The 24,819-nt window shown below is 41.0% G+C and overlaps 1 protein-coding gene across 2 annotated transcripts; it reads left to right on the top strand.

Moving 5' to 3' along the window:
* Positions 1-1,433: 1,433 nt before the first annotated feature.
* ZNF25 (zinc finger protein 25) lies at positions 1,434-24,397 on the top strand. 2 transcript variants are annotated; one of them, XM_070058221.2, is made up of 6 exons: positions 1,434-1,614; positions 3,837-3,948; positions 17,258-17,384; positions 17,675-17,770; positions 20,426-20,489; positions 20,942-24,397. In XM_070058221.2, exons 2-6 carry the CDS (start codon positions 3,934-3,936, stop codon positions 22,182-22,184), a joined length of 1,545 nt encoding a protein of 514 aa, XP_069914322.2. In that variant the 5' UTR covers positions 1,434-1,614; positions 3,837-3,933; the 3' UTR covers positions 22,185-24,397. The 2 variants fall into 2 exon arrangements, with proteins under 2 accessions (XP_069914322.2, XP_089169862.1); XM_089313736.1 differs by lacking the exons at positions 1,434-1,614; positions 17,258-17,384; positions 17,675-17,770.
* Positions 24,398-24,819: the final 422 nt, after the last annotated feature.

Below are 24,819 nucleotides of genomic sequence, written 5' to 3'. Positions count from 1 at the left end.
GCACCAGTTAAAGTCCTAGCTGCTCCACCTCCAATCCAGCTCCCTGATAATGCACCTGGGAAATCATCAGAGAATGGCCGAAATGCTTGGGCCCCTGCACCCACATGAGAGACCATGAAGAGGTTCCTGGCTTGGGCCTAGCCCAGCCCTGGCTGGTGGGGCCTTTTAGGGAGTGAATCAGCAAGTGGAAGATCTCTCCCTCTCTGTGTGTATAACTCTGCCTTTCAAATAAACAAAATAAATCTTAGAAAAAGTTATTGACCAGGAAATAATTTGTTTTATGTATTCAGTAAATATTCCTTAGTGAAATTATAGTCATGACATTCTTTTATTTTCATTTTAATTGAAAAGCAGAGAAGGCTGGCACTGTGATGTAGTGGGTAAAGCCACCACCTGCAGAGCCAGCATCCCATATCCATGCCAGCTTGAGTACCGGCTGCTCCACTTCTGATCCAGGTCTCTGCCATGGCCTGGGTAAGCAGTGGAGGATGGCCCAAGTCCTTGGGCTGCTGCACCTGCGTGGGAGACCCAGAAGAAGCTCCTGGCTCCTGGCTTCGGATCAGCCCAGCCCTGGCCATTACAGCCAATTGGAAGTGATCCAGCGGACAGAAGACTCTCTCTCCCTCCCTCCCTCTCTCTCTCTCCCCTTCTCTCTGTGTAACTCTGACTTTCAAATAAAGAAATAAATCTTAAGAAAAGAAAGGCATAGAGACAGAGAGAAAACGACAGAGAGAGCTGTTCCACCTACTGATACTCCCCAAATACCACAGCTGGGATGGACCAGGCAGAACCAGGAACTGAACTTGATCTGGGGCTCCCACTTGTGTGATTGGAACCCAAATACTTTAGCTATCATCACTGCCTCCCAGGATACATCAGCAGGAAGCCGTACGGGAAGCAGAGCTGGTAGAGCACCTGGAACTCTGATACGGGATGCAGCCATCCCAAGGGGTGGCCCAGCCTCTGCACCATGGCCTGCTCCCATAATCATTATTTAGATTCAGTACTATTGGCATAAAGTCTGTGCAAAAATCTTGGGACATGCTCCCAATATTAAGCATGCTTTTTTTTGGGGGGGGGGATGGAGAGTGGCATTCATCTCCTGTTTTGGCTTACACTTGTACTATTTCCTAGTTTATTGCATGTTTCATGTATATTTGCATAATTTGGAAGGCTAGCACTCCTAAAATAAAATCTGCTGCCGTACGTAGCTCCAAGCACTTAAGTTAACCATCAATATTCATCGCACCTCCTCCTGTAGCTTCCTGTCTTCTTGGGGTGGGAATGCTGGATCCCATCACTCATCGCCAGCAGTAACGAGGACCAGGCCTCCAGGAAAAATCACAACAGCAGTCACTTGGGCCGCTAGAGGGCGCCGAAGTGTACAACTCATTCAAACATGGAGTCGCCGCCGAGGCTGCTGGGAAGCGTAGTTCTAGAGTGGCGGGCAGGGAGCGGTTCTGCGCATGCTCAGTGCCATCTCCTTTCAGCCGCCAGGGTTTTTGTCTTGCGCCGCGGGGGATTGAGGACTCGGTAGCGTGAAAGGGTCCGCGGTACCGCAGGGGGCCGGGCTGGGTTTGGCGCAGCCTTCCAGCAGAGAAGGCGCCTCTGCAGGTGTGTCTGAGGCCTCTGCGGGCTGCCTGGGGGCGGGAGGCGGGTTTGCGGGCCTGCGGGACCGGGTCGGGGTCGCCTGGCGGGCGGGGGTCTGGCCGGGGGCCGGGAGGCCGTGTCTCTCCTCGCGGAGCCCGGTGTCCCCGCAGGGTGACAGGGGAGCGGGGCGGGGTGCCGAGGGAGCGGCGCTGCGGGACGTGGAGCCCGGCCTGCCACGCAGGCACTGCGGCCCGCGCCTCGGGCTGGGCGCGCGGTGGCCGCCGGCGCGACCCGGTCCCGCGTGACGTGATGGCGGCTCCGAGTAGGGACGCAGTTGTGTGCCCGCCGCGCCGTGTGCACCGTCGCGGCTCGCCGCCGGGGTGAGGTCTGCGTGAGGGTGCGGGGCCGGGGTTCGGGCTCGGGCGCGGGTCCGAACCCGCAGCTGCGGTGTACACGGTGTTGTGGGAGCGGCTCCGCTCGCAGGGGTTCTTGCGGGGGCGGTGAGGATGCCTGCAGGCTTGGGGTGAAGCACTCGCGCCCAGAGCCTGACACCCGGGGTTGGCAGGTGGGAGCGAGGGTCTCATCTGCATCCCTACCAACGTGTAATTCAGGACGAGAACAGCCACGTAACCATACATTAAAATATATTATAAAATACATATATTTCACGCGGTGTGCTTCGTGGTTCACCCTGTCTCCTGCCTAAAAGCCGCGGTCCTGACTTGTATGTAGCACAGCAGGTGTGCCGAGCACCAGCAGTAGTTGTGCAGGGTACGGAACTCGGGCTCACCGTATAGTGTTCCGTTTCCAAAACTGCCTGGAACATCCTCAGGACCCGTGTGTCAGAATGCATGCCCCTGCCTGTCTCTTCTCCAGGGACTGTAAAACATGTCCATTGAAACCACAGTTTGAGCTCTCAGTGATCAGTGTTGTTTAGATGGAGTTGGAATCACAAAACCTTTGATTAGCTGGAGGCATCCGGGCTTATCCGCTAGGTACTGTGTAAGCACGGGGCTAGCTGAAAGTGGGTTTTGCTGTGTATGGAAAGGGCCTGAGCTTTCTAGATGCCTTTTGCTGCATAGATGAAGTGCCTGATTTGGGGTTAGGGTGCCACACTGTTATTTTATAAGCTGGATTTGTGTCACTGTCGGCAGATGCGATGGCTGTGTCAGAGTTCATGAAGGCCGAATGCATTTTACCCTAGTCCAGCAGAAAGTTCCAGGAGACAGTGTAATTGTCAGGAAACTGACTGCATTGTGGTCCTGGCCAGCAGCAAACCCGGGAAGGGCCGAGCAAACGAAAGAACAGCGCAGGGTCTAGTGTCGTTCCTCCGCGAAGAGGGGGAGCGACAGAATTGTTGTAATTTTTCCCCAAATTGGTTGTGTTCTATTCTTTAATGATTAGTACAATGTTTTTCATTTGAAATTACTACCTCTTCTATGGTCCTCAAACTTAAGGTGTACTAAATTGAGACATATAAATCAATGGCAAGAAAGAGGGGCAAATATTTTCAGATTGTTCTATTTCCTTTCCAGATGAACATTCCTGAAACTAGATTCAATAAAGCAGATACTTTTGTCTTGAATAATAAAAAAAAAAGAATCCCAATGATACATGAAGCGTTGTTGAAGATTGCCTAATTCCTCCTCACTGAAAAGGAAACACCTTCGAAACTGGGACAGTCACTATGTTAATAGCAGACCTCCAGTAGACTCAAAGTCTCCAGTTTCGCTGTACCATACCTAAGTCAAAACAAAGTTCACCGAGAAGTAGTTTTTGAGAAACTGCAATTTAGGGAGAAGAAGCATTATTTTTGAAGACCTTGAAAAGACTTTCTAATCTCATGCGATTCGTAATGTTAGTAAGAAAAAATGTTATATAGCGTAAATGCCTTTTGTGTGTCAGTAAATACATATCTCTTCAATATCATCTCCAATGTCAGCATAGAGGCCCATACTTTAGATATGTGGGTATTATAAACCTTACCTAATCTGCTATTATTGGATGTGTAAGTTTTCAATTCTTTTATGTTATTCAGTAAACAGACACATAATCTTCAAGGCAGCCAGTAGGAAAAAATATTTAGATTCACTCCGAAACATCCCAGGTTCATCAGGATTTTGTTGGATTACCAGTGGGTAGGTGGATGCTACTTCATTATGGCCCTTCCTGTTCCATTTGATGGATCGAGGGCCATACGCAAAGGCTTATATTTTACTGACATGGTGTGTGGAAATGTTTCACAGGGGATTTGTGGAGCTGTTGGTTTCCTATGACTTCTGTCTTCTGATTATCCTGGCTCTGGCTTCATCGTGTCTACCCTTTTCCCAAGAGCAGCAGAAAATGAACAAGTTCAAGGTGGGTCATTTATTTAGCCATTACTTTGTTCACTGCATGTTTAATGAGAGAGAGCACATCTATTAATGTTTTACTAGAGAGAGCACATATATTTAACTAGAAAAGTAGAAATCGTTAAGAGACATTTTTGGAGGAAATACTATTCGAATAAAATACCAGTTATCAAAATTTAGTCTCCTAGATCCCCAGGAGCTAGAAGATCCTGAAGGGATCTGAGAGGTCAAACAAAACTTGTAACACTGAGGCAGCGCCGTGGCACAGTGGGTTAAAGCCCAGCCTGCAGCACTGACATCCCATATGGGTACCAGTGCCAGTCCCAGCTGCTCCACTTCCAATCCAGCTCCCTGCTGATGCACCTGGGAAAGCAGTGGAGAATGGCCCAAGTGCTTGAGCCCCTGCACCCACGTCGGAGACCCAGAAGAAGCTCTTGGCTCCTGGCTTCAGATTGGCTTTTCTATGGCCATTGCAGCCATCTGGGGAGTGAACCAGCAGATGGAAGACACCCACACCACCTCTGCCTCTCTGTAACTCTGCCTTTCAAATAATAAAATAAATCTTAAAAAAAAACTTGTAATACTAAGATGCAAATTGCCTTCTGCGCTGAGAATATGAAAGCAATCATAGATAGACTGCTGCCCATTTGGCATGAATTAAGACGACACCAAATTTATAATTTTCCTGTTCTTCCACTGGGCACTTAGAGAAAAATATTGCCGAATAGTTTAAGGCTATCTTTAATGAGACAGTAAATATTATTAATTTTAGTAAATCTTGACCCTCGAATACACATCTTTTCAATGTCTGGTTGAAGAAAGGGAAGTTCATGCAGAATCCTTCGGCTGTATCCTGAAGTATGGTAGTTGTCTCAAGCCAAAGCACTTGTGCAATTATTTGATGTGTACTCATCTTGCTGCTTTTTTCAGGGAATGCCTTTTTAAAATAAAATAGATTTATTTATTTATTTGAAAGTCAGAGTTACACAGAGAGAGAAGGAGAGGCAGAGAGAGAGAAGGAGAGGCAGAGAAAGAGAGAGGTCTTCCATCCGCTGGTTCATTACCCAGTTGGCCGCAACAACCAACTGATCTGAAACCAGGAGCCAGGAGCTTCTTCTGGGTCTCCCATGTGGATGCAGGGGCCCAAGCACTTGGGCCATCTTCTACTGCTTTCCCAGGCCACAGCAGAACGCTGATGGGAAGTGGAGCAGCCGGGACTAGGATCAGTGCCCATATGGGATGCCGGCTCTGCAGGCAGCGGCTTTACCTGCTATGCCACAGCACCAGCCCCCAGGAAATGCCTTTTTACCTGAGACAACTGGCAGGCAAGCTGTGATTTTTGACTTAGATATTCAACATTTTCTTTAAAAAAATAATGGGCCTGCCATTTCAAGGAAACAATTCTCAGTATTTTTTTGCCAGTGTTAAAACCTGACCTTTAAAGTGAAAATTAGGGGCAGGCATTTCACCACAGCAGTGAAGACACTGCTTGAGATGCCTGCACCCCCTATAGGAATGCCTGGGTTTCACTCCTGCCCCTGTTCCTGATCCCAGCTTCCTGCTAATGCATAGCCTGGGAGACAGCAGGTGAGAATACAAGTAGTTGGGTCCTTGCCACCCAAGTGGGAGATACAGATTGAGCTTCTGGCTCCTGATCCAGCCCTGGCTGTTGTGGGCATTCAGGGCATGAACCCATGGATGGGAGATCTCTGTCTTCTGTCTCTCTCCCTCTCTGTGCCTTTCAAATAAATTAAATTTTAAAAATCATGGTGAAAATTAGAATTTTAGAAAACTTGTATCTTCCACTGTGACCTTGACAACTTAAACATTTTTCTGTAAGAATAGCGATGATACTAACAAATATGATTTTAAAATATATAGGGGAGGGCATTTGGCCTAGCAGTTAAGGTGGTGGTTAGGATGCCTGTGTCCCATATCGGAGTACTGATTTGAATCCTGGTTCTGCTCCTGATTATAGCTTCCTGCTAATGGAGACCTTGAGAGACAGCATGTGCTGGCTCAAGTAGATAGGTTCCTGCCACCAATATGGGATATATGGATTGAGTCCCCAGCACCCAACTTTAGCCTCACCCAGCCCTGTCATTGTAGACCTTTGGGGAGTGAACCAAATTATGGTTCTCTCTGTCTTTCTCTCTGTGTATCTCTCTGCCTCTTAAATAAAAATAAATGAGTAAATATATATAATAAAATGTGTCAGAATTTGATTAATATTCTGAAGTATGTGTTCAGAGGCAAACTCCAGCAATTTAAAAAGATAAAGCAGTACAGAGAAGCTAGGAACAGGATACATGTTTCTTAGAAATGCCATTCCAAATACTTGGATGCTAACTCTTCAGGGTAATAGTTGAGGAAAGTCTTGGATTAGATGGAGTCAAGTAGAAGTCTAAGGGAAGACCATTCTAGATAGGAGGAACAGCAGTACAATCGCCCTGAGCCATGTTCCAGAAGCAGTGTTCAGGATACTGAATCCAGAGAGAAATGACTTAGGGAGAGGATAGTAAGGGATAAGATTGAAGAGGTGGATGGCTAGAATATGAAGGGCCATGTAGGCAGTAGAAAAATTAGAATCTTGATTTTACTTGCTCACTTAATTTTAAAACCAAACTTTATACAAAGGAATATACATAGTTTATATATACAAGGGTGCATTTGTAGAAAATGGAGTTAAAAGATATGCTTAGTTTGTTGTAAAATTCTGAAATCTGTGCACATGAGAGAGCCTTTAAAAGTTTGTGAAAAATGCATATCATAAAAAAACTGCATGGATTTCAAAATTTTTTCACCAAAATAAACTTATCTTTTAATTCCATTTTTTCATGAGCTTTTGATGTACCCTATTTTGGCTTTGTGATTTAGGAAATACTAAGTAAACATTAGTGTATGCTTTTTCTGAGTCAAGAAATGAAAAGTCCTGGTACCTTCAGAGCCCTATGTGGCCTTCATTGATCTCATCCCCACCATTATCCAGAGAAAAGGAATACAGGACTCTGTGGTAACTATTTCCTTATTTCTTTAAATGTCATTTTTCAAAATAAAACAAAGATTTCAGCATGACTATCATTAGTTAGTAATTTAAAAATCACAGCATTTGAGCATCTTGGTGGAGAGAAAATAGACCTAAAAAGGAGGAGAAAAAAAGTAGGAGGTAGCTGAAAAAGTTTAATCCAGGGGGAGGCATTGTGGTACAGCAGGTTAAGCTGCCTACAGTATCTCGCTTTAGAGTGCCGATTTGAGTCCTGGCTGCTCCATATCTGATCCAGCTTCCGCTAATGTGCCTAGGAAGACAGTGGAAGATGGCCCACATGCTTGGGCCCCTGCCACACATGTGGGAGACCAGAATGGAGTTCTTGACTCCTGGCTTTGGCCTGGCTCATACCTGGGTGTTGTGGCCACTTGGGGAGTGAACCAGTGGATGGAAGCTCTGTCTCTTTCTCTTTTTCTTGTTACTCTGCCTTTCAAATCAATAAATATTCTTTAAAAATCTTACCCATTTTGCAGTTCTGCTTCAGTCAATCTTGCATTTGTGCCTTTTATGTGAAATTCTCCCAATCTAAAATCAATCAGGGAGTGGTACATGATGTTTTCTTTCCCTTATGTTCTGTCATCGATTGCGGATGGTTGGTCTGGAACAGCAAAAATGACTAGTGAGCCTTCGTTTTTGTTTTTGTTTTTTTTTTAAGATTTATTTATTTATTTGACAGGTAGAGTTAGAGAGAGAAATAGAGACACAGAGAGAGCTGTTCCTTCACCTGGTTAACTCACCAAATAGCCACAATGGCCAGGGCTGTGCTAGGCCAAAGCCAGGAGCCAGGAGCTTCTTCCAGGTTTCCCAAGTGGGTGCAGGGGCGCAGAAACTTGGGCCATCTTCCATTGCTTTCCCAGGCCATTAGCAGGGAGCTGGAATGGAAGTGGAGCAGCTGGGACTTGAACTAACGCCCATATGTGATGCCAGCACTGTAGGTGGTGGCTTAAGCCATTGCACAACAGTGCCACCCCTCACCTACCCACCCCAGCCTTCTGTTTTTCTGGAGTAATTTTGAATGCAGTTGTCACTACCAATTCCCAGAAAAGTATTTTTTTGATGAAGATCGTAGAATTATTTGTTCATAGTCATTTTGGTCGAATTAGATTTCTTTTCTGTTCCTTCTTACATCTCTCAAATTCTATTGGCTTATTTTTTTTCCTGTTTGAAGGCGTTCTTTTAAACTTTTTATTTTGTTTGCTTTAATGAGGGTCTGCTAGAGGAAACCTTTCTTTAGATTACCTGAAATACTCATGGAGAACTTTTTCACCATGTATGGAATTCTTGGTTGGCAGTTCTTTTAAAACACTGAAAAGCATTCACTGCCTTCTGCTACTTGAGTTGCAGAAAATTCACCAGTTTGTCAAGCTTTAAAGCAAATTTATGTTTTTTGGTTAGCTGTTTATAAGATGTCCTTTACTGTGGTGTATTTATGTGTGGATTTCTCTTTATCCTAAGGAGATTTCTTTATGTTGCTTTTGAGTTGAGAACTGGAGTAGTTTGAGTACTACATTATATTTCTTTTATTGACTGTTAAGCTCTCCTTCTTTGTGTGCTGCTTTATGTATCAGTTACCATGGAGATTACAGTATGTATCATTAACTTTATGGTACCTACAAATAATATTATACTACTTATTCGTGAACAGTGTAATACATTTCCAACAATATAATTCTATTTATACCTTTCTCATCCTTTGTGGTCTTTGCCTTATAGCTCATTTCTTACATATTTTAACCCCAAACACTTGTTATTTTTGCTTTAAACAGTTATTAATCTTAATTAATATTAGGGAAATGTGCCTGTATGTAAATAAAATTGTCTTTTTTTAAAAGATTAATTTTATTTATTTGAAATGCAGAGTTACTGAGAGGTGGGTGGGGAGAGACCGAGAGGTCTTCCATCTACTGGTTCACTGCCCAACAGCTGGTTCTGGGCCAGGCCAAAGCCAGGAGCTTTATCAGGGTCTCCCATGTGGGTACAGGGGCCCAAGCCCCTTCCACTGCTTTTCCTGGTGTATTAGCAGGGAGCTGGAATGGAAGTGGAGCAGCCAGAACTCAAACCTGCTCCCATGTGGGATGCTGGCGCTGGCATGCAGCATCTTAACCTGTTATGCCCCAATGCCAGCCCCTAAAATTATCTTTTGAGTTCAGGTACATACCTTGCTACAGACCTGCAATTTTATTCAATATCTTTTCCTTCAGACTAAACAATTTTTTTGTTATTTCACATATTCTGGACTGATGCTGTCAAAGTCACTTGGTTTGACTTTCCAAAAATGTCTTTATATCGCTTTGCTGTTTTGAAGGATATTTGTGCGGGATACAGGGGGCCATGTCAAGAATCTTCTTGTTTCTGCACCTAATGTCATATCTGGCTTCTGGCTTCTCCTGTTTCTGATGAGAAGCCTGTCTTCAGCTGGCAGCTCCCCACCTGTCATACCTGTGATGTGTGCTTTTTATCTTCACTTAACATCTCTATTTCATCTGCAGTGCTTTTATAGTTATGCTATGATGGGTGTAGGGGGGATAGTTTTCTGTTTATGCTTCTTGGAGGGTGACAGACATCTGTGGGTTGTTGTGTTTTACTATTTGGAAAACACTCAGGCACTCAATCTTCAAACATTGTTTGCCCCGTTCTCTTTTTTCCCTCTTGGATTCCTGTTGCACAAATGTTGGACTATGTCCATATGTTCCAAATGTTTCACAGGGACTTTTTTTTGTAGTTTTGTTTAGATAATTTCTATTGAACTGATTTTGTTTTTAAGCTCATAACTCCATTTTTTCTGAACTGTTCATTCTCTTCGTAACCAGGAGCAGAGAATGTCTGCTCGCAACATCATTTGGTCTGGCCCTGCCAAGGCAGCCACAGGCGGGACTTGTTTCATAATAAATTTATATCAGGCTAATTTTTTAAAGATTTATTTATTTATTTTGAAAGAGTTATAGAGAAAGGTAGAGAGAGAGAGAGAGAGAAGGAGAGGGTTTCCATCCACTGGTTCACTCCCCAAATGGCCACAACGACCAAGCTGGGCCAGGCCAAAATCGGGAGCCAGAAGCTTCTTCTGGGTCTCCCAGGTAGATGCAGGGGCCCAAGCACTTGGGCCTTCCCTTGCTACTTTCCCAGGCACATTAGCATGGAACTGGATTGGAAGTGGAACAGCCAGAACTGGAACTGGTGCCCATATGGGATGTTGGTGCTGCATGCCGGGGCTTTAACCCACTATACTACAGTGCTGGCTCCCAGCAGGCTAATTTTTAAGTTGATAGTGTTATATGGCCCATGAATTAGGTGATAAATATCCAGGTGGTGCTTGGAAGTAAGCCCACAAAACCCACTGCTCATAATTGTACCTTTTAATTCCAAAAATTTCTTTTTTTTCCACTTTTTGTTTTTCTTTCTGATAAGATTCTCCACCTTTTCATCTACTATTTGATGGAGTTTCTTCCTCCACTTGAATTAGTTAACATTTTTATCATGGCTACTCTGTTCCTTATCTGCTAATCCCAACATCTGGGTTGTCTGTGAGTCTGACTCAGTAGGCTTCTTTGTTCAGTATGTATCAAATTCTTCTACTTTTTTGCATATATCATAATTTTTAATTAAATGCTAGACATTAGCTATAAATGTCACAGGAAGTTTGTATTTCAATGCATCCGTTCTGTTACGGAGCTTTCTATTTGGTTCTGTAATCTGCTTCCCCACATGGTATAAACTGAGCACTTAGTGACATTTAATGGGAAATAAAAACAGTCCTGAAGATACTCGGTTTCTGTTTGAGAATCTCTTGAATATAACACCCCTACTTAATCATCAAGTACTTAGTCGTCCAGAGGCAATGGTGTGATCAGTGTTGACTTGCTCTGTGACTGGGGCTGTTAGGGATTCTAATACTTCAAACAAGCCCACAGCAAACACTGAAAATTTGTTAAATGTTCACTCTCCCCGATTTGCTCCAAGAAATGAAAATGTTTTGGTTTTTCTTTGCTTGTCCAAAGTATTTGTATTCTGAATTTTTGCTTTTGTTCATCTTTCAGTTCTTAGTTCTCTGATTTTAAAATTTTTATTTTTCTAGGTTTAAGGGCTTATTCTGTTAGGCTGGGATCAATTTCTCTTTTGATTTTCTACTCTTATCAGAACGAGTTGTTTATCCTTATTATACAGATGCTACCTCTACCTGGCTTTCTGCCCTTTGCCCTGGCTATGAAATTTGCAGATGCCAAGAAAATTTTTTTAAACATTTATTTATTTGAAAGAGTAACAGAGGAAGAGAGAGACAGAGAGACAGAGATCTGTCTGCTAGTTCACTCCCTAGATGGCTGTATCTTACAGGACTAGGCCAGGCCAAAGCCAGGAGCCAGCATCCAGGAGCTTCTTTCAGGTTTCCTATACAGGTGCAGGGGCCTAAGCACTTTTCCCAGCCATTAGCATGGAGCTGGATCAGAAATGGAGCAGCCAGGACTCAAACCTGTGCCCATATGGGATGCTGGCATTGCAGGTGGCAGCTTTACCTGTTATGCCACAATGCTGGACTCACCCAGAAAATTCTAAGCAGAGATTTTGTCTCATTTAATAGATTTACCTGTTTTTCAGGATCTTGATCCCTCAAATACTGGTGACTGTTACCCTTGGACACTTTCCTTTTAAGTGTTTTTGGGTTTGTTTGTATTTTTTGCCTTTAGTTTTATTTGTAGTAAAATGTAAATAACAAACTATTTACTATTTAGCCATTTTAAGTGTATAGTTCAGTGGCACCAAGAACACTGGCAGTGCTATGTATAAACATCACCACCATCCAGCTGCAAAACTTTTACATTTTGTAAAACTGAAATTCTGTAACCATTCCACAATGATGTCTGCCCTACCCTCCCCCCCCCCATCCCCTTCCCAGGCAATCACTACTGTATTTTCTTTTCTTTTTTAAGATTTATTTACTTGAAACACTGAGTGACAGAGCGAGGGAACAGATATCCACCCACTGATTTACTCCCCAAGTGGTTGCAGCAGCCCGTTCTGGACTAGGCTGAAGCCAGGAACCTGGAACTTACCCTGTTCTTCCACATGGATGACAGGGACCCAAGTACTTGGCCATCTATGGCTGCCTTCCTGAGTGCATTAGCAGGAAGCTGGATCGGGGCAGAGTAGCCAGGACCTGAACTGGCACTTTGATGTGGTATGCTGGGGTCATAAGTGGCTTAACCTGCTGTTCTGTAACGCCTGCCTCCACCACTCTTTCCTATCTCCAGGATTTTGACTACTCCAGATACCTAATCTAAGCAGAGTTCATACAGTAGTTTGTCCTGTACCTGTTTTTTTCACTTAACATAAAGTCTTATTTTGTACAATGTTTCAGAATTTCCTTCCTTTTTAAGGCTGAATAGTATTACATTGTTTATATATGCACTTGTTTTTCCATTCTTCTGATGATGGACAGTTGGGTTACTTTGACTTTTTGATTATTTGTGAGTAAGGCTGCTATGAACTTGGGCATATTAATAATACCTGTTTGAGGCTCTGCTTTTTATTCTTTTGGGAGTAACCCCTGAAATGTAATTGCTGGACCATATGATAATTTGTTTAATGTTTTGAGGAACTGCCAAACTTTTTTCTGTACCAGCTGTTCTGCTTTTGCATTCCTGTCAACAATGCACAAGGCTTCCAGTTTCTCTATATTCTCAATAACTCTTGTTTTTCTATTTGATAATAGCCACCCAAATAGATGCAAAGTGGTTTTGATTTTGAGTTGTGTTTTTATTTATTTTAAACTTAGCAAAATTCACTTACATTTTAATACATGAGGTTTTTAAAAAAGATTTATTTTATTTATTTGAGAGGCAGAGTTACAGACAGAGAGAGGGACAGACAGAGAGGTCTTCTGGAATCCACTGATTCACTCCCCAAATGGCCGCAATAGCTGGATCTGAGCCAGTCTGAAGCCAGGAGCCAGGAGCTTCTTCTGGGTCTGCCACATGGGTGCAGAGGCTCAAAGACTTAGGCCATCTTTCATTGCTTTCCCAGGCACATTAGCAAGGAGCTGGATTGGAAGTGGAGCAGCTGGGACTAGAACTGGCGCCCATAGAGATGCTGGCGCTGCAGGCAGAAGCTTAACCTGCTATGCCATGGTGCCAGCCCCTACAAATACTTTTGTACTGCTTTTTGTGTGAACATAAACTTCATTTCTTGTAATACCTAGGAGTGTGCTTGCTGGGTCATACAGTTTTCAGTATTATGGTTAATTCATAAGAAACTGACAAGTATTTATTCCACAATGTATTCCTACAATGTATTGAGTTCCATTTGCTTCACATTACTTGTCAGCAGTTAATATTTTCCATTTTTAAAAAGCACTATGTTTATTTGAAAGGCAGACAGACAGAACCATCTACTGGTTCATTCCCCCAAATACCCCCAACAGCAGAGTCTGTGCTAGGCTGAAGCCAGGAGCTCAGAACTCAGTCTTGGTCTCCCTCATGGGTAGCAAGGACCCAAGTGCTTGAGCCATCAACTGCTGCCGTCCAGGATGTGCATTCGTACGTTGCTGGAATCAGAAACAGAACCAAGACTCAAATCCAGGCACCCCAATATGGACTGTGGGCATCCTATGTGGCATCCTAACTGCCATGCCAAGTATATTCCAGTGCCACTTATTGAAAAGCAGTGTGTGTATATATATATATATATGTGTGTGTGTGTGAGTAGCCTTTATACATATATGTATAGAAATTGTATAATATTTATATGCGATGACATATCTATGCAGGAATAATTATAGATATGTATATATAAATGGGTCAATATATGTGTGTATATATATATATATATATTTACTAACTTCTAGGAAGATCTAGAAGCAGTGACACCCTAGGAGCAATTACTATATGCAGCAACCAGATTTTAGTTTCTAGTACCGTTTACCTGTAAAGGGAGCTAGAAGTCACAGGAGAATTGGTTGATTATAGGACTGAGGCAAGGGAAATAAAGTAAGTCTGGAGCATTCTGTAGTATCAGAGAATAAAGGAGTGCCCACAAATGAGACAATGGGGACATATCCATGACACAGGAGCCACCTGAAAGAGTTCCTAATCAGCAAAGTGGAGAAAGTTTGAGCAACAAAATAAATAATGTAGTATTAGATTATGACCCAAAGCATACAATAAATATGAGAACATGTTGATATAAATAAATGAGACAACTTTTTTTAAATGAAGCATTCCAGATAATATGTGTGAATTCTGCCTGATCTAGGAGTAGGAGCTTATTTGTCCCTCATTAAGTATGCATTGGACTTTGAATTATTTCAAAGTATAGAGTATGAAAAAGAAAAATAATTACAGTGGAGAAAACTGGCAAACATCACCTTAACAAAGTGAGCCAGGCTAATATTACCAGTCATATTATGTATCCCTATTACATTGTGTGATCCTATGAAGTCTAAATTTCTCAAAAATTTCTCAGAGTCTTGCTTACTGATTACAGCTTTCACTCCAGTGCTGTTATGCAGTTGTTTTAATTTGGACTTTTTACATTTAGATTTTGAATGAAAGCTGTCTCTTATTTGTGACTCTCTCTGTCTTTGGTTTCCTAAAGCACCCTCCTCCTGGCTTCCTCTTGCAGTTAGAGAAGTTCTTTCAGGCTCCATGATCTGGGCCTAGTTTCTTCTGCCATCATCACCTCAAAATATTGCTACCCTTTCAGATCTTTGGATGGGTTTTCCTAGAATTCGGTTTTTCATATATATGAAAATATCATTTGAAGAAATTTATGTGTATGTGTAGCTACCAAAACAGTTCCAGCTGTTTGTTGCACCATCACTTTAAGCCCTACATAAACAAACTTCAACTCATTGCCTCCTGCTCAATTCACCCTTCTCCTTGTGTTCCTCTTTCTGCTTACGGACTCTCAGTTACCATGAAATAATGTTAGTGGGTGAAATTCAGATGTCTCTGTCGCTCGCCCTCTTCGTGGAGGAACGACACAGGACCCTGCGCTGTTCTTTCGTCTGCTCGGCCCTCCCCGGGTTTGCTGCTGGTTCTTCCCGGGTTGGCTACTGTCCCTTCCACCTCCGTGGAAGGGCGGTTCCCCCTGGCCACTTTCCCCACTTCCGCAGGGGAGCAGCACACCGCCGGCCGGCTCTCTCGGGGGCTGCACAGGTGTTCCCCTTAGATGTTCCTGGTGCATGCCGTCTCTCTCCTCCTTTATAGTCCTCCTCTGCCAATCCCAACTCGGCTGCCCACACGCCGAGTACACTGCTCTCCTCCAATCAGGAGCAAGTACTACAGTTTATTGGCTGAACTGGAGGCAGCTGTGCGGGAGCTGTTTACTTCTCTCCCAGCGCCATATTGTGGGAGAGCAGATGCATAGAATAAGTCTTAATTCCAGTAACTTAGTCTAGTCTGAGTTGCTCCCCACAGTCTCTATACTCCAAAACCTGTTGCTACTGTATAATGATGAGACTACTACAGTTCACATCTAAGTTGAGAAATCAGTGCCAAAGCAGTCAGACTGGAGCTGACTCCAGAGTCAGGAGGGGTCTGTATGGAAGAAAAGAGATGGTGAGGTCACAGTGTAGAGGAAGCACATAGACACTGCCAGAAGCCGAGGCAGAGACAGATAGTGAAGGGACTAAGACAAGTGGGAGCCACTCAGTGGCACTGGGAATAGAAAGGAAGGGACTAGGAATGTGTGGAGTTGTCAACCTGGAGCAAGCTCTTCACAGGAGAGGAAGGAATCATTTATGTGTTTGGTAGTGAAGCCCAAAGAGAAAGTAAGCTTCAGGGGTGAGGGTTCAGCTTAGCAGTTAAGATGTCAGTAGGGACACCTGCATCCCATATCAAGAGTGCCTGCATTCAACTCCTGGCTCTAGCTCCTGACCCCAGCTTCCTGCTAATGTGTACACTGGGAGGTAGCAGTAATGGGTCAAGTATTTGGGTCCCTGCTCCTCACGTGGGAGAGCTGGACTGAGTTTCTGTCTTCTATTGTAGGCATTTGGGAGCTCTCTCACTCTGGCTCTTGCTTGCCATTCAGTGTTATGCTCTCTCTGCCTCTAAAATACATAGACAAAAATCTGAAAGTAAGGTGCTGAAATTAGGGCTCATACAAGTATCACAGAACCTAAGTGCAGCTCCCCAAATGCCAAGAATGTGAAATGTTTTCAAAGAATGTGTATCTTACTGTGCCAACCAATGAGTGAGCTTTTGAAGCAAGACTAACATCTTCACTCCTCTCCACCATAAAAATAAATTTTATCTTCACTTGATCATGAATTGAAAAATTACCCAAAAGCCATACAAGAAAAAAAAAGCAGAAAGTGTAATTAACACATTTTCAATTGATTTAAATTTCTCCCAAACAAAAAACAAAGTGGGAGAAAAGTGTAGCACAACTCTCTAATATTAAGTAACTTGGAATAGGAAAGAACTTTAAACATCAAAAGTCACACTATGTGGTCTGCTTTATACAGCTGTCTATTCATCATGTTTTCCTCAACAAGATACCTTTAATTTGAGAAACTTGTTCATCTATTTGTAATAGCTATAATTGTACAAACGTACTTCAAAAGTTCATGGAGTATGGAATTAAAATATGTTTATTTGGTGCAAAATACTGAAATCCAAACATAGTTTTTTCTTAATATACATTTTTGTAAATATGTGAAGACTTCTCACATGCAATATATTAATAAGAGATCTACTAAGTATATATATGAAACACATTTTACTTGTCCAAATGGCAAATTCAGAATTTCTTCATGGTCTGTCACCTGACTTTGTAACCCCCTGACTAATCTTGGTCCTGCATCCTGTTCTCAGTTTCCTAAGCTGGCCGTTTCTCATGCATACCAATTGTGTTTTCTTTATTTCTAAAGTTTGAATGTATCAGTTTGATCACCTAATAAAATCTGACATGGCAATGCAAAATGCAAACAACTATCCCATTTGTGACCATCTTGTATCTTGTATGTATTTTTGTCATAACAGCTGCTCTACTTGTAGCATTTAAGCATTTACATCTTTGCCTTCTTGTCAAAATGCAAGCTCCAGGATATGAAGAAAGTTGCTTTTAGTCACCAGTATCTACAGCAGAATTTCAGGCACAGAGTGGGAGCTCAGTAAATTTACATTGAATTATTATTGTATGATTTATAAGTAGGATCCAGTGGAGCACTACAGCAGAGTCAGTTCTGCACTTTGTGCACTAAGAGTTATTTCAATGTATCTTTTCACTGGTCCTGTATTCTAGTTACTTCATATTGAACTGAAATATGTCATTCCAGGGACCAGTGACATTTAAGGATATTACTGTGGAGTTCAACAAGGATGAGTGGAAATTACTGACCACTGCTCAGAGAACCTTGTACAAGGAAGTGATGCTGGAAAACTACAGTCTCCTGGCTGCTGTGGGTGAGAAGGAGTCTCCATATGTAATTCCCAGTCGTTTCAATTTCCTTTCCCCGTTACTGGAACAAAGAAGCTCGCGATAGGGTTGAACGATAGTAGCTTTGTTTCAGGGATCAAAGTTAAAATCAACTCTGGGAACCAGAAAAATATACTTGTCCCAACCTCCCCAATAAAAGAATCTATATTTGCCAAGCTCAAGTGAGGCTTTCATTGTTCCTGCCCTGAAACTTCCCTATCCTTCAGAGTCTCTAAACTTCAATTTGTATCATTTCTTGTATCTTTTCCATTAATAGGTTATCCTGTGAGTAAGCCAAATACTGTCTTCAAGTTGAAGCAAGGAAAAAAGCCATGGATATTAGAAGTAGAATTTCCTCATCAGAGCCACCCTGGTGAGTTAGAGGAAATTATATCCCATGTTATTAGTGAAGTGGTGGGTGTCTCTTGCCATTTGAAATACTTTTTAGAAATCTCCTTTTGAATACCCTATAGTTCTAGAAGTGATTTGAGGACATGATCTGCACATGTGAGAAACCTAAATCACACTTCCAATGTTTTGTTATCTCCAACTTAAATTCCCTCCTATGCTCAATATTCTTATAATAGATTTACTTCTCTTTCCTACATATAAAATTTAATCCCTCCCTAACCTTGCCTGAAACTTTTGTCTTTTTTCTAGAATTTCCAGTGACTTTGTGCTATTAGAGTATGCAGCTATAATCTTTGAACTGTTCGTAAATCTGATGTACAAACTTCTTCAAATGACTTCTCACCATCCTCCTTTTATTAACAACAAAATACTTACTACTGGCACTAGTTTTAGCTTCTTATTCTCTCATGAACCTCTGACCTCAGGTTTTAAACGGCCGTGCTGCTCATCAACTTGTTGTATGGCATTTGTCCTTTGCATGAAGTGCTGAGAATCCTTGCTAAGATGCATTGTACCTTATTGGAGGTGCTTTGTAATCCTAAGATAATAGCCATGCCTGCGTCCTCCAATCTTCATATATTTTCTCATATGCTGATGGCTTGCCAGGATTAGAAATAAATGCCTGGTACATGTTAGTTGCTCACTGGATATTTGTTGAAAGAATGTTGTTGATTAACAAGAAATAGACACTATCTACCTTCTGTTCTGAGCCCTTTATAGTAACTCCTGCAAGAGTTTACCCATTCTTAAGACCAAAACATTGATTTTTTATACTGAGAAATCCTAAAATTGACCTCTCCAGCATCTCCTATTTGTGTTCTGGTGCCATATTTTACCTTCTTACATGATGGTTTCATTGAACTCACTTCCTTCTTAGGGTTGAAATTAAATTATTAATTTAAATTCTCGTAGTCGTTGTGTAGTGCTGCAGACTTAAATTGTCACTAGCCTATCATGGTAAACTTATACTGACCCACTATTAGAGTATATATTTAAATTAATTTTCTGTCAAGAACTAGCCCAGCCCTTTTTTCCTGCCACTATTTATTTCTCCTCTTAGCCCTAAAACACACAATAATCCCCACTTTACTCCCTCCTTCACATTTTGTATGCATAGGATCTTACTTTCTGTGTATTCATGTTAATTTTCAGCAAGTCCCTATCAAATAACTTTCCCTACAGAGACAATAAAATTCTAATCTATATAATCTTTCTCTTGATTTCATACATTTAAAGATGAATAAATATGAAGATCAGTAAAGATTCTAGAAGGATGGTGGTAATCTAATCTTTGGACATTATGTGGTAAATTGGAAGCAGTGACGTAGGAATCAAGTATATGAAAGGAGAACTGGAGATCAGTGTTTGGAAATACATTTGGTGGTCAAGAAAATTTCAGGGATGAAAATATCTGGTGCTACAGCTGCAGATTCATCCTGTTGTACAGATGGCTTGCCATCTGCTTTAGAAAATTCTTCCTTCTGGATGTGTTCTGTACCAGTGGAGATTGAGCCAAGTAGATGGAGAGTGAAAGCTCAAGTGATGGAACATGAGAAAACTGATGTCACTTCAGTGTTGTGGGTGGATGAAGAGGAGGTAAAACACCAGTTTATAATGACAGTACTCCTGCCTTTTCCAGGAAGTTTCACTTTCTACAGTTTCAGTTCCTGTCACAACCATGGTTAGAAAATATTAAATGGAAAATTCCAGGAACAAATAATTTGTAAGTTTTAAATGGTGTGCTGTTTTCGGTAGCCTGGTGAAATCTGTGTAGTTCTGCTGTGCCCCTCCTGGGACCTGAATTACCTGCTGTGTCCAGTGGATTCATGCTGAATACACTACCCAGTTGGTAGTCTTTGTATTACCAGATCAGCTGTCATAGTACCACAGTGCTTGTATTCTGGCAGCCCTTATTTTACTTAATAATGACCCCAAAGCACAAAAGTAGAGATGCTGGCCATTCAGATATGTTAAAAAAAAAGCTGTAGAGTGTTTCTTTTAAGTGAAAATTTATTATAGGTGTCTGTGTATAGGAAAAAACATAGAATATATATGGTCTAGTACTATCTTTAGTTTCAGGCATTCACTGGGGGTCTTGGAACATATCCCTAGTAGATAAGGGAGGACTACTGTACCAGCAATAACACAGTAATCTAAGTCTGAGAGGAGAGAGACCTATAGTTTAGCTTATTAATTAAATTTAATATTTTCCTTGATATTTCCAGGAATCGTAGTTGTCCACTAATTTTTCTTATCCTACTTGCTCTTCATTGTCATTAATGGGCTCACAGCATTGTCTAAGATTCCTACATTACTGTTTAGGAAACACTTAGAAAATCTTTTGTTCTTTACTCCCTGTTCTTTGTTTTTTGTCCTTTCTCCTCCAAGTTTTTAAGATCATATTTGTAAAACTGTCAGAGGTATTTGGATTTATAATCAGGTTCCTTCCCCTGTCTACTACAATAATTTGTAGTGTTTATTATGTTTTTCCCCAAAGTAGGATAGAAGAAATTTGCATTTGAGAGTTCTTTTATTTGGGGAGATTGGCCTAAAGCCTAGGAGTCATCCTAAATAATGTGTTAGATTGATAGAGTATTCAATTTTGATTCCTTTGTAGAAGACCTATGGAAAATTCATGAACCTGAAACAAGAAACCACAAAAGCCAAGCTGGAAATTCAAGGCAAGTTTAAGAATTAATATTTAAGATAGAAACTTTGTAACAGTATCTTGACAGGTTACTGGAAATGGGAGAGTAAGTTAATAATAAATGTGAGAAAACTAGCACTGGTGTAAATCCAGAAAAATGTAATCCAAATGAGCATGTCCTTTTTTTATAATAGAGACCTTAGTCAGGATCTGAACTTTTGAAGTAGTCTTTTGACACTTCTGAAGTACACTAGGGAGGCCTTACTACTCAAAGTGGAGTAGTATTACTACAGGCAGGTGAGAGATCCTGTGAATAAAATGCAAGAGAAAATTCTTTCTGCAAATAGTAAACTACAGTGTGTGACAGAGAACATTCACAGTGGAGATGCTCTATGAGTCCTCATGAATGTGAGTTACCCCCAAAAAACAGCAGAAACAAAGTCTTAACATTCTTACACATTAATGAGTTTGGAACTTTCGATCTAGGAATGGAGAGCTTACAAAGCAGCGGAAAACTCATACCAAAGTGGAAGCCTATGAATGCAGTGAATGTGGAAAGTTCTTCGGCCAGAAGTCTGCCCTAATAGTGCATCAGCGTACTCATTCCGAGAACAAATCCTATGATTGTGATAAGTGTGGGAAATCTTTCTCTAAAAATGAAGACCTCACAAAACATCAGAAAAGTCACACCAGAGATAAAACCTATGAGTGCAAAGAATGTAAGAAAATTTTCTATCACGTGTCTTCTCTCAGTAGACATCTGAAAACCCATGCAGGGGAGAAACCCTATGAATGTGATAAGTGTGAAAAGTCCTTCTACCAGAAACCACACCTCATGGAACATCAGAAAACACACACAGGGGAGAAACCGTTTGAATGTACTGAATGTGGGAAGTTCTTTTATGTGAAAGCATACCTCATGGTACATCAGAAAACACATACAGGGGAGAAACCCTATGAGTGTAAGGAATGTGGGAAAACCTTTTCCCAGAAGTCTCACCTCACAGTACATCAGAGATCACACACAGGGGAAAAACCCTATAAGTGTAAGGAGTGTGGGAAATTCTTCTCTAGGAATTCACACCTCAAAATCCATCAGAGAATTCACACAGGAGAGAAACTGTTTAAATGTAAGGAATGTGGAAATTGCTTCTACCAGAAGTCAGCTCTAACGGTACATCAGCGAACTCACACAGGAGAGAAACCCTTTGAGTGTAGTAAATGTGGGAAAAGTTTCTTTTATAAATCAGACCTCACTAAACATCAGCGAAAACACACAGGAGAGAAACCGTATGAATGTACAGAATGTGGTAAATCTTTCTCTGTGAATTCAGTCCTCAGATTACATGAAAGGACTCACACAGGAGAAAAACCCTATGAATGCAAGGAATGTGGGAAGTCTTTTTCTCAGAAGTCACACTTTATCATACACCAGAGACAACACACAGGGGAGAAACCCTATAAGTGTAAGGAGTGTGGGAAACTCTTCTCTAGGAATTCACACCTCAAAACCCATGAGAAATCTCACACAGGAGAGAAACTCTTTAAATGTAAGGAATGTGGGAACTGCTTCCACCAGAAGTCAGCCTTAACAGAACATCAGCAAACTCACACAGGGGAGAAACCCTTTAAGTGTAAGAAGTGTGGGGAGACCTTTATCCAGAAATCACAGCTCACTGCACATCAGAAGACACACACAAAGAAGGCAAAAGCTGGTAGTGTTGGTTGAAAAATTCTGACTTCGTCTTCGAAAATAATCAGCTAATTCACTTTAGAGAAACCTTATAAATACCATCAAAGTGGAAACAATTTAAGCCACAATCTTTACTCACAGACTATCAGAGAATAAAAAGAGAAGTTCTATACATTCATTAGGGAAAATTTTTTACCCTCTGGTAGACTGTACTAAAGCAGCAGAGAACATTTGATGGCAGAAACCATACAATTATAAAACATGAGGGAAGTCTGTTATTTTACAGTGGAAAAATCACACAGGTATGAAATCCCGTAACTAAAATGAATCTCAAGAAATTTTCTGCTAGAGAAGCCAGTGCTAGACATCCAAAAGCGCACAAATTAGGAACTCCTGAGTATCCTGAGTACACAGAAATCTTTTTATACAAGTTGAACTCATATATTAGAGAACTCAGAGGGGAAAACTACAAAGATTAGAACAGGAAGAAAAATCCTTTCTCAAGAACTCATGTTTCATCAAACATCAGATTTCTGATACTTGGATAAGACCTTTATAGGTATCCTAAATGTGTGAGATTTTTAAGGAAATTGGAAGAATTTGTACTGAGGGAAACAGTTACACTTCTGAGTTTTTCTTCTTTTGTAAAAAAGAAATCTGTACATGTATGGGGCTGTAAAACAGTACAGGTAAATTGAATAACCAGGCAAAATCATTAAACACACATGAAGTGTCCTTTAGGAGTTGTAGGACGTGTGTGTGAGTATACACCAAATCATAATGTGTAAATCTTTGACATGCATGTGGAAGCCATCCATAGTTGTACAGAGAAAATGTGTAACCTTAGTTCAATACCTTTTGTATGTAGCAACATGTCATTTATTAATTCTCAGTGACTTGTGTTGTTATATAAGTATTGTAGTGGAATTTTTAAAAATTTTTAAAAATGTGCTTTTTTGTAAATGGATCTAAACATTGTTACTGAACTAACCTTTCAAAATGCAGCTAAAGTGTTTTTGTAAAATTTGCAACTGTCTCGTGATCAGCCAGATTTCACTGGGGACACAAATTTACAGCAAAAGCCTGAGCTGCTTTTGAAGCAGTTGAAACTAGTAATATTTATTGCACTTTCCAAAATAAAAACCAATAGTGCTATGTGGTAAGCATTATCATTGTTGATGTTTTAGCTGTATGTAAAGTTATCTACATTCATATTTTGTCAAAGAGTTCTAAATGTTCTTCAGTACTTTTTATTTCCCAGTAGAAGCAACGTGGTGTAATGGTCAGGAGTGTAGACTCAGGCCTCCTTCTGTCTAGGCCCAGAGCTGTCTAGACCGAGCACTAGCCTGGGGCATGCCTCTCAACCTCTCTGTGCCTCAGTTCCTTTCCTATCAAAGATAGTAAAATCTTGGGATTTCTTTGAGGTCTAAATATGTTCATATTTTAAAGTACTTAGAAAAATATCAGATACAAAGAGCTATATATTAGATATTATCAACACAATTTATATTTCATGAATTATGCTGCAAATACTTTAAAAGGGGACAGTTACCCAGCACTCGTCCCCCACCTTATTGCTGCTAGTGCCTTGATTTGGTTCAATTGTGTATTTTCCCCCCAAATGATTCAGAGATCCTGTTTGTGTTCATCTAGGTGTTGGCAGTTTACAGCCTGACAATCAGATCTTGTCCACTGCCCATTTTGTAGCTTGCAAGCTAAGAATGATTCTACATTTCTAAATAGTTGAAAACATTAAAGAATATTTTGTGACACAAGAAAATTATATAAGATTTCAATTTCAGTGTCCATAGTTTTGAAAACACTAATACAAACAAAAAGCATTTGTTCACTTTTGCTGTTACATGTGTTTTGCTTATGGCTGCCTTCCCACTGTACCAGCAGAGTTGAAAAGTTGTGACAGACACCATATGGCCCACAAAACCTAAGACGTTTCTTATATGGCACTTCAAAATAAGTTTTTCTGTTGCCCATTGTTGAAAACATTGCAACCAATGTAAAGGTATACTTTCATGAATGTTTTGTATTTCAGTAGTGATGCATACTGCAATTTGTGGATGGGTGGTTTTTGTGCAGTGTTTATTTTGTGTATTATATTTATATGTTAAAAACCCTAAGCTTTGAAGTATTTTTCCAAAGAAATGTGTTTTTTACTTGCTAAATTGTCATCATATCAAAACAGGAGATTTCCTGAAGTGTAGCAAATATATGAAATAAACAGTCTAAATTGACACTTTCTATAGTATTCCTTTATTTTCCTCGAAACCAATGGCCAGTTTTCCCTGTTTTGTTTTATAATTTTCTCACTGTCCATCATGAGAAACCATCTTTATTATCTTCAAGCTAATCCAGTAACAAAAAAACTCACAATACCCAACTCCTTCAGCTATGAATTTATTTTATTGCCTGTATTACATATGTGGATGGTCCTCAACTTACAATGGCTGGACTTAATGATTTTTCTTCTGTATGATGTGCAAAAGCAGTATGTGTTCATTCAAAGCCATTTTTTTAAAGATTTATTTTATTTATTTTAAAGACAGAGTTATAGAGAGAGGTAGACGTAGAGAGAGAGAGAGAGAGGTCTTCCATCTACTGGTTCACTCCCCAGATGGCCACAATGGCTGGAGCTGCACCAATCCGAAGCCAGGAG

This window comes from Oryctolagus cuniculus, chromosome 15 (genome assembly GCF_051225735.1).
Source record: "Oryctolagus cuniculus isolate XC-2025 breed Fujian yellow rabbit chromosome 15, ASM5122573v1, whole genome shotgun sequence".
Lineage (NCBI taxonomy): Eukaryota > Metazoa > Chordata > Mammalia > Lagomorpha > Leporidae > Oryctolagus > Oryctolagus cuniculus.
This window is presented reverse-complemented; position numbering and strand designations above follow the sequence as displayed.

What these genes read in the sequence shown, in the direction of transcription:
- ZNF25 (XM_070058221.2), top strand. An exon ending in CAGTCTCCTGGCTGCTGTGG is followed by an intron (nt 17,385 to 17,674) that starts GTGAGAAGGAGT and finishes TTCCATTAATAG; the next exon opens with GTTATCCTGTGAGTAAGCCA. An exon ending in AGCCAAGCTGGAAATTCAAG is followed by an intron (nt 20,490 to 20,941) that starts GCAAGTTTAAGA and finishes CTTTCGATCTAG; the next exon opens with GAATGGAGAGCTTACAAAGC.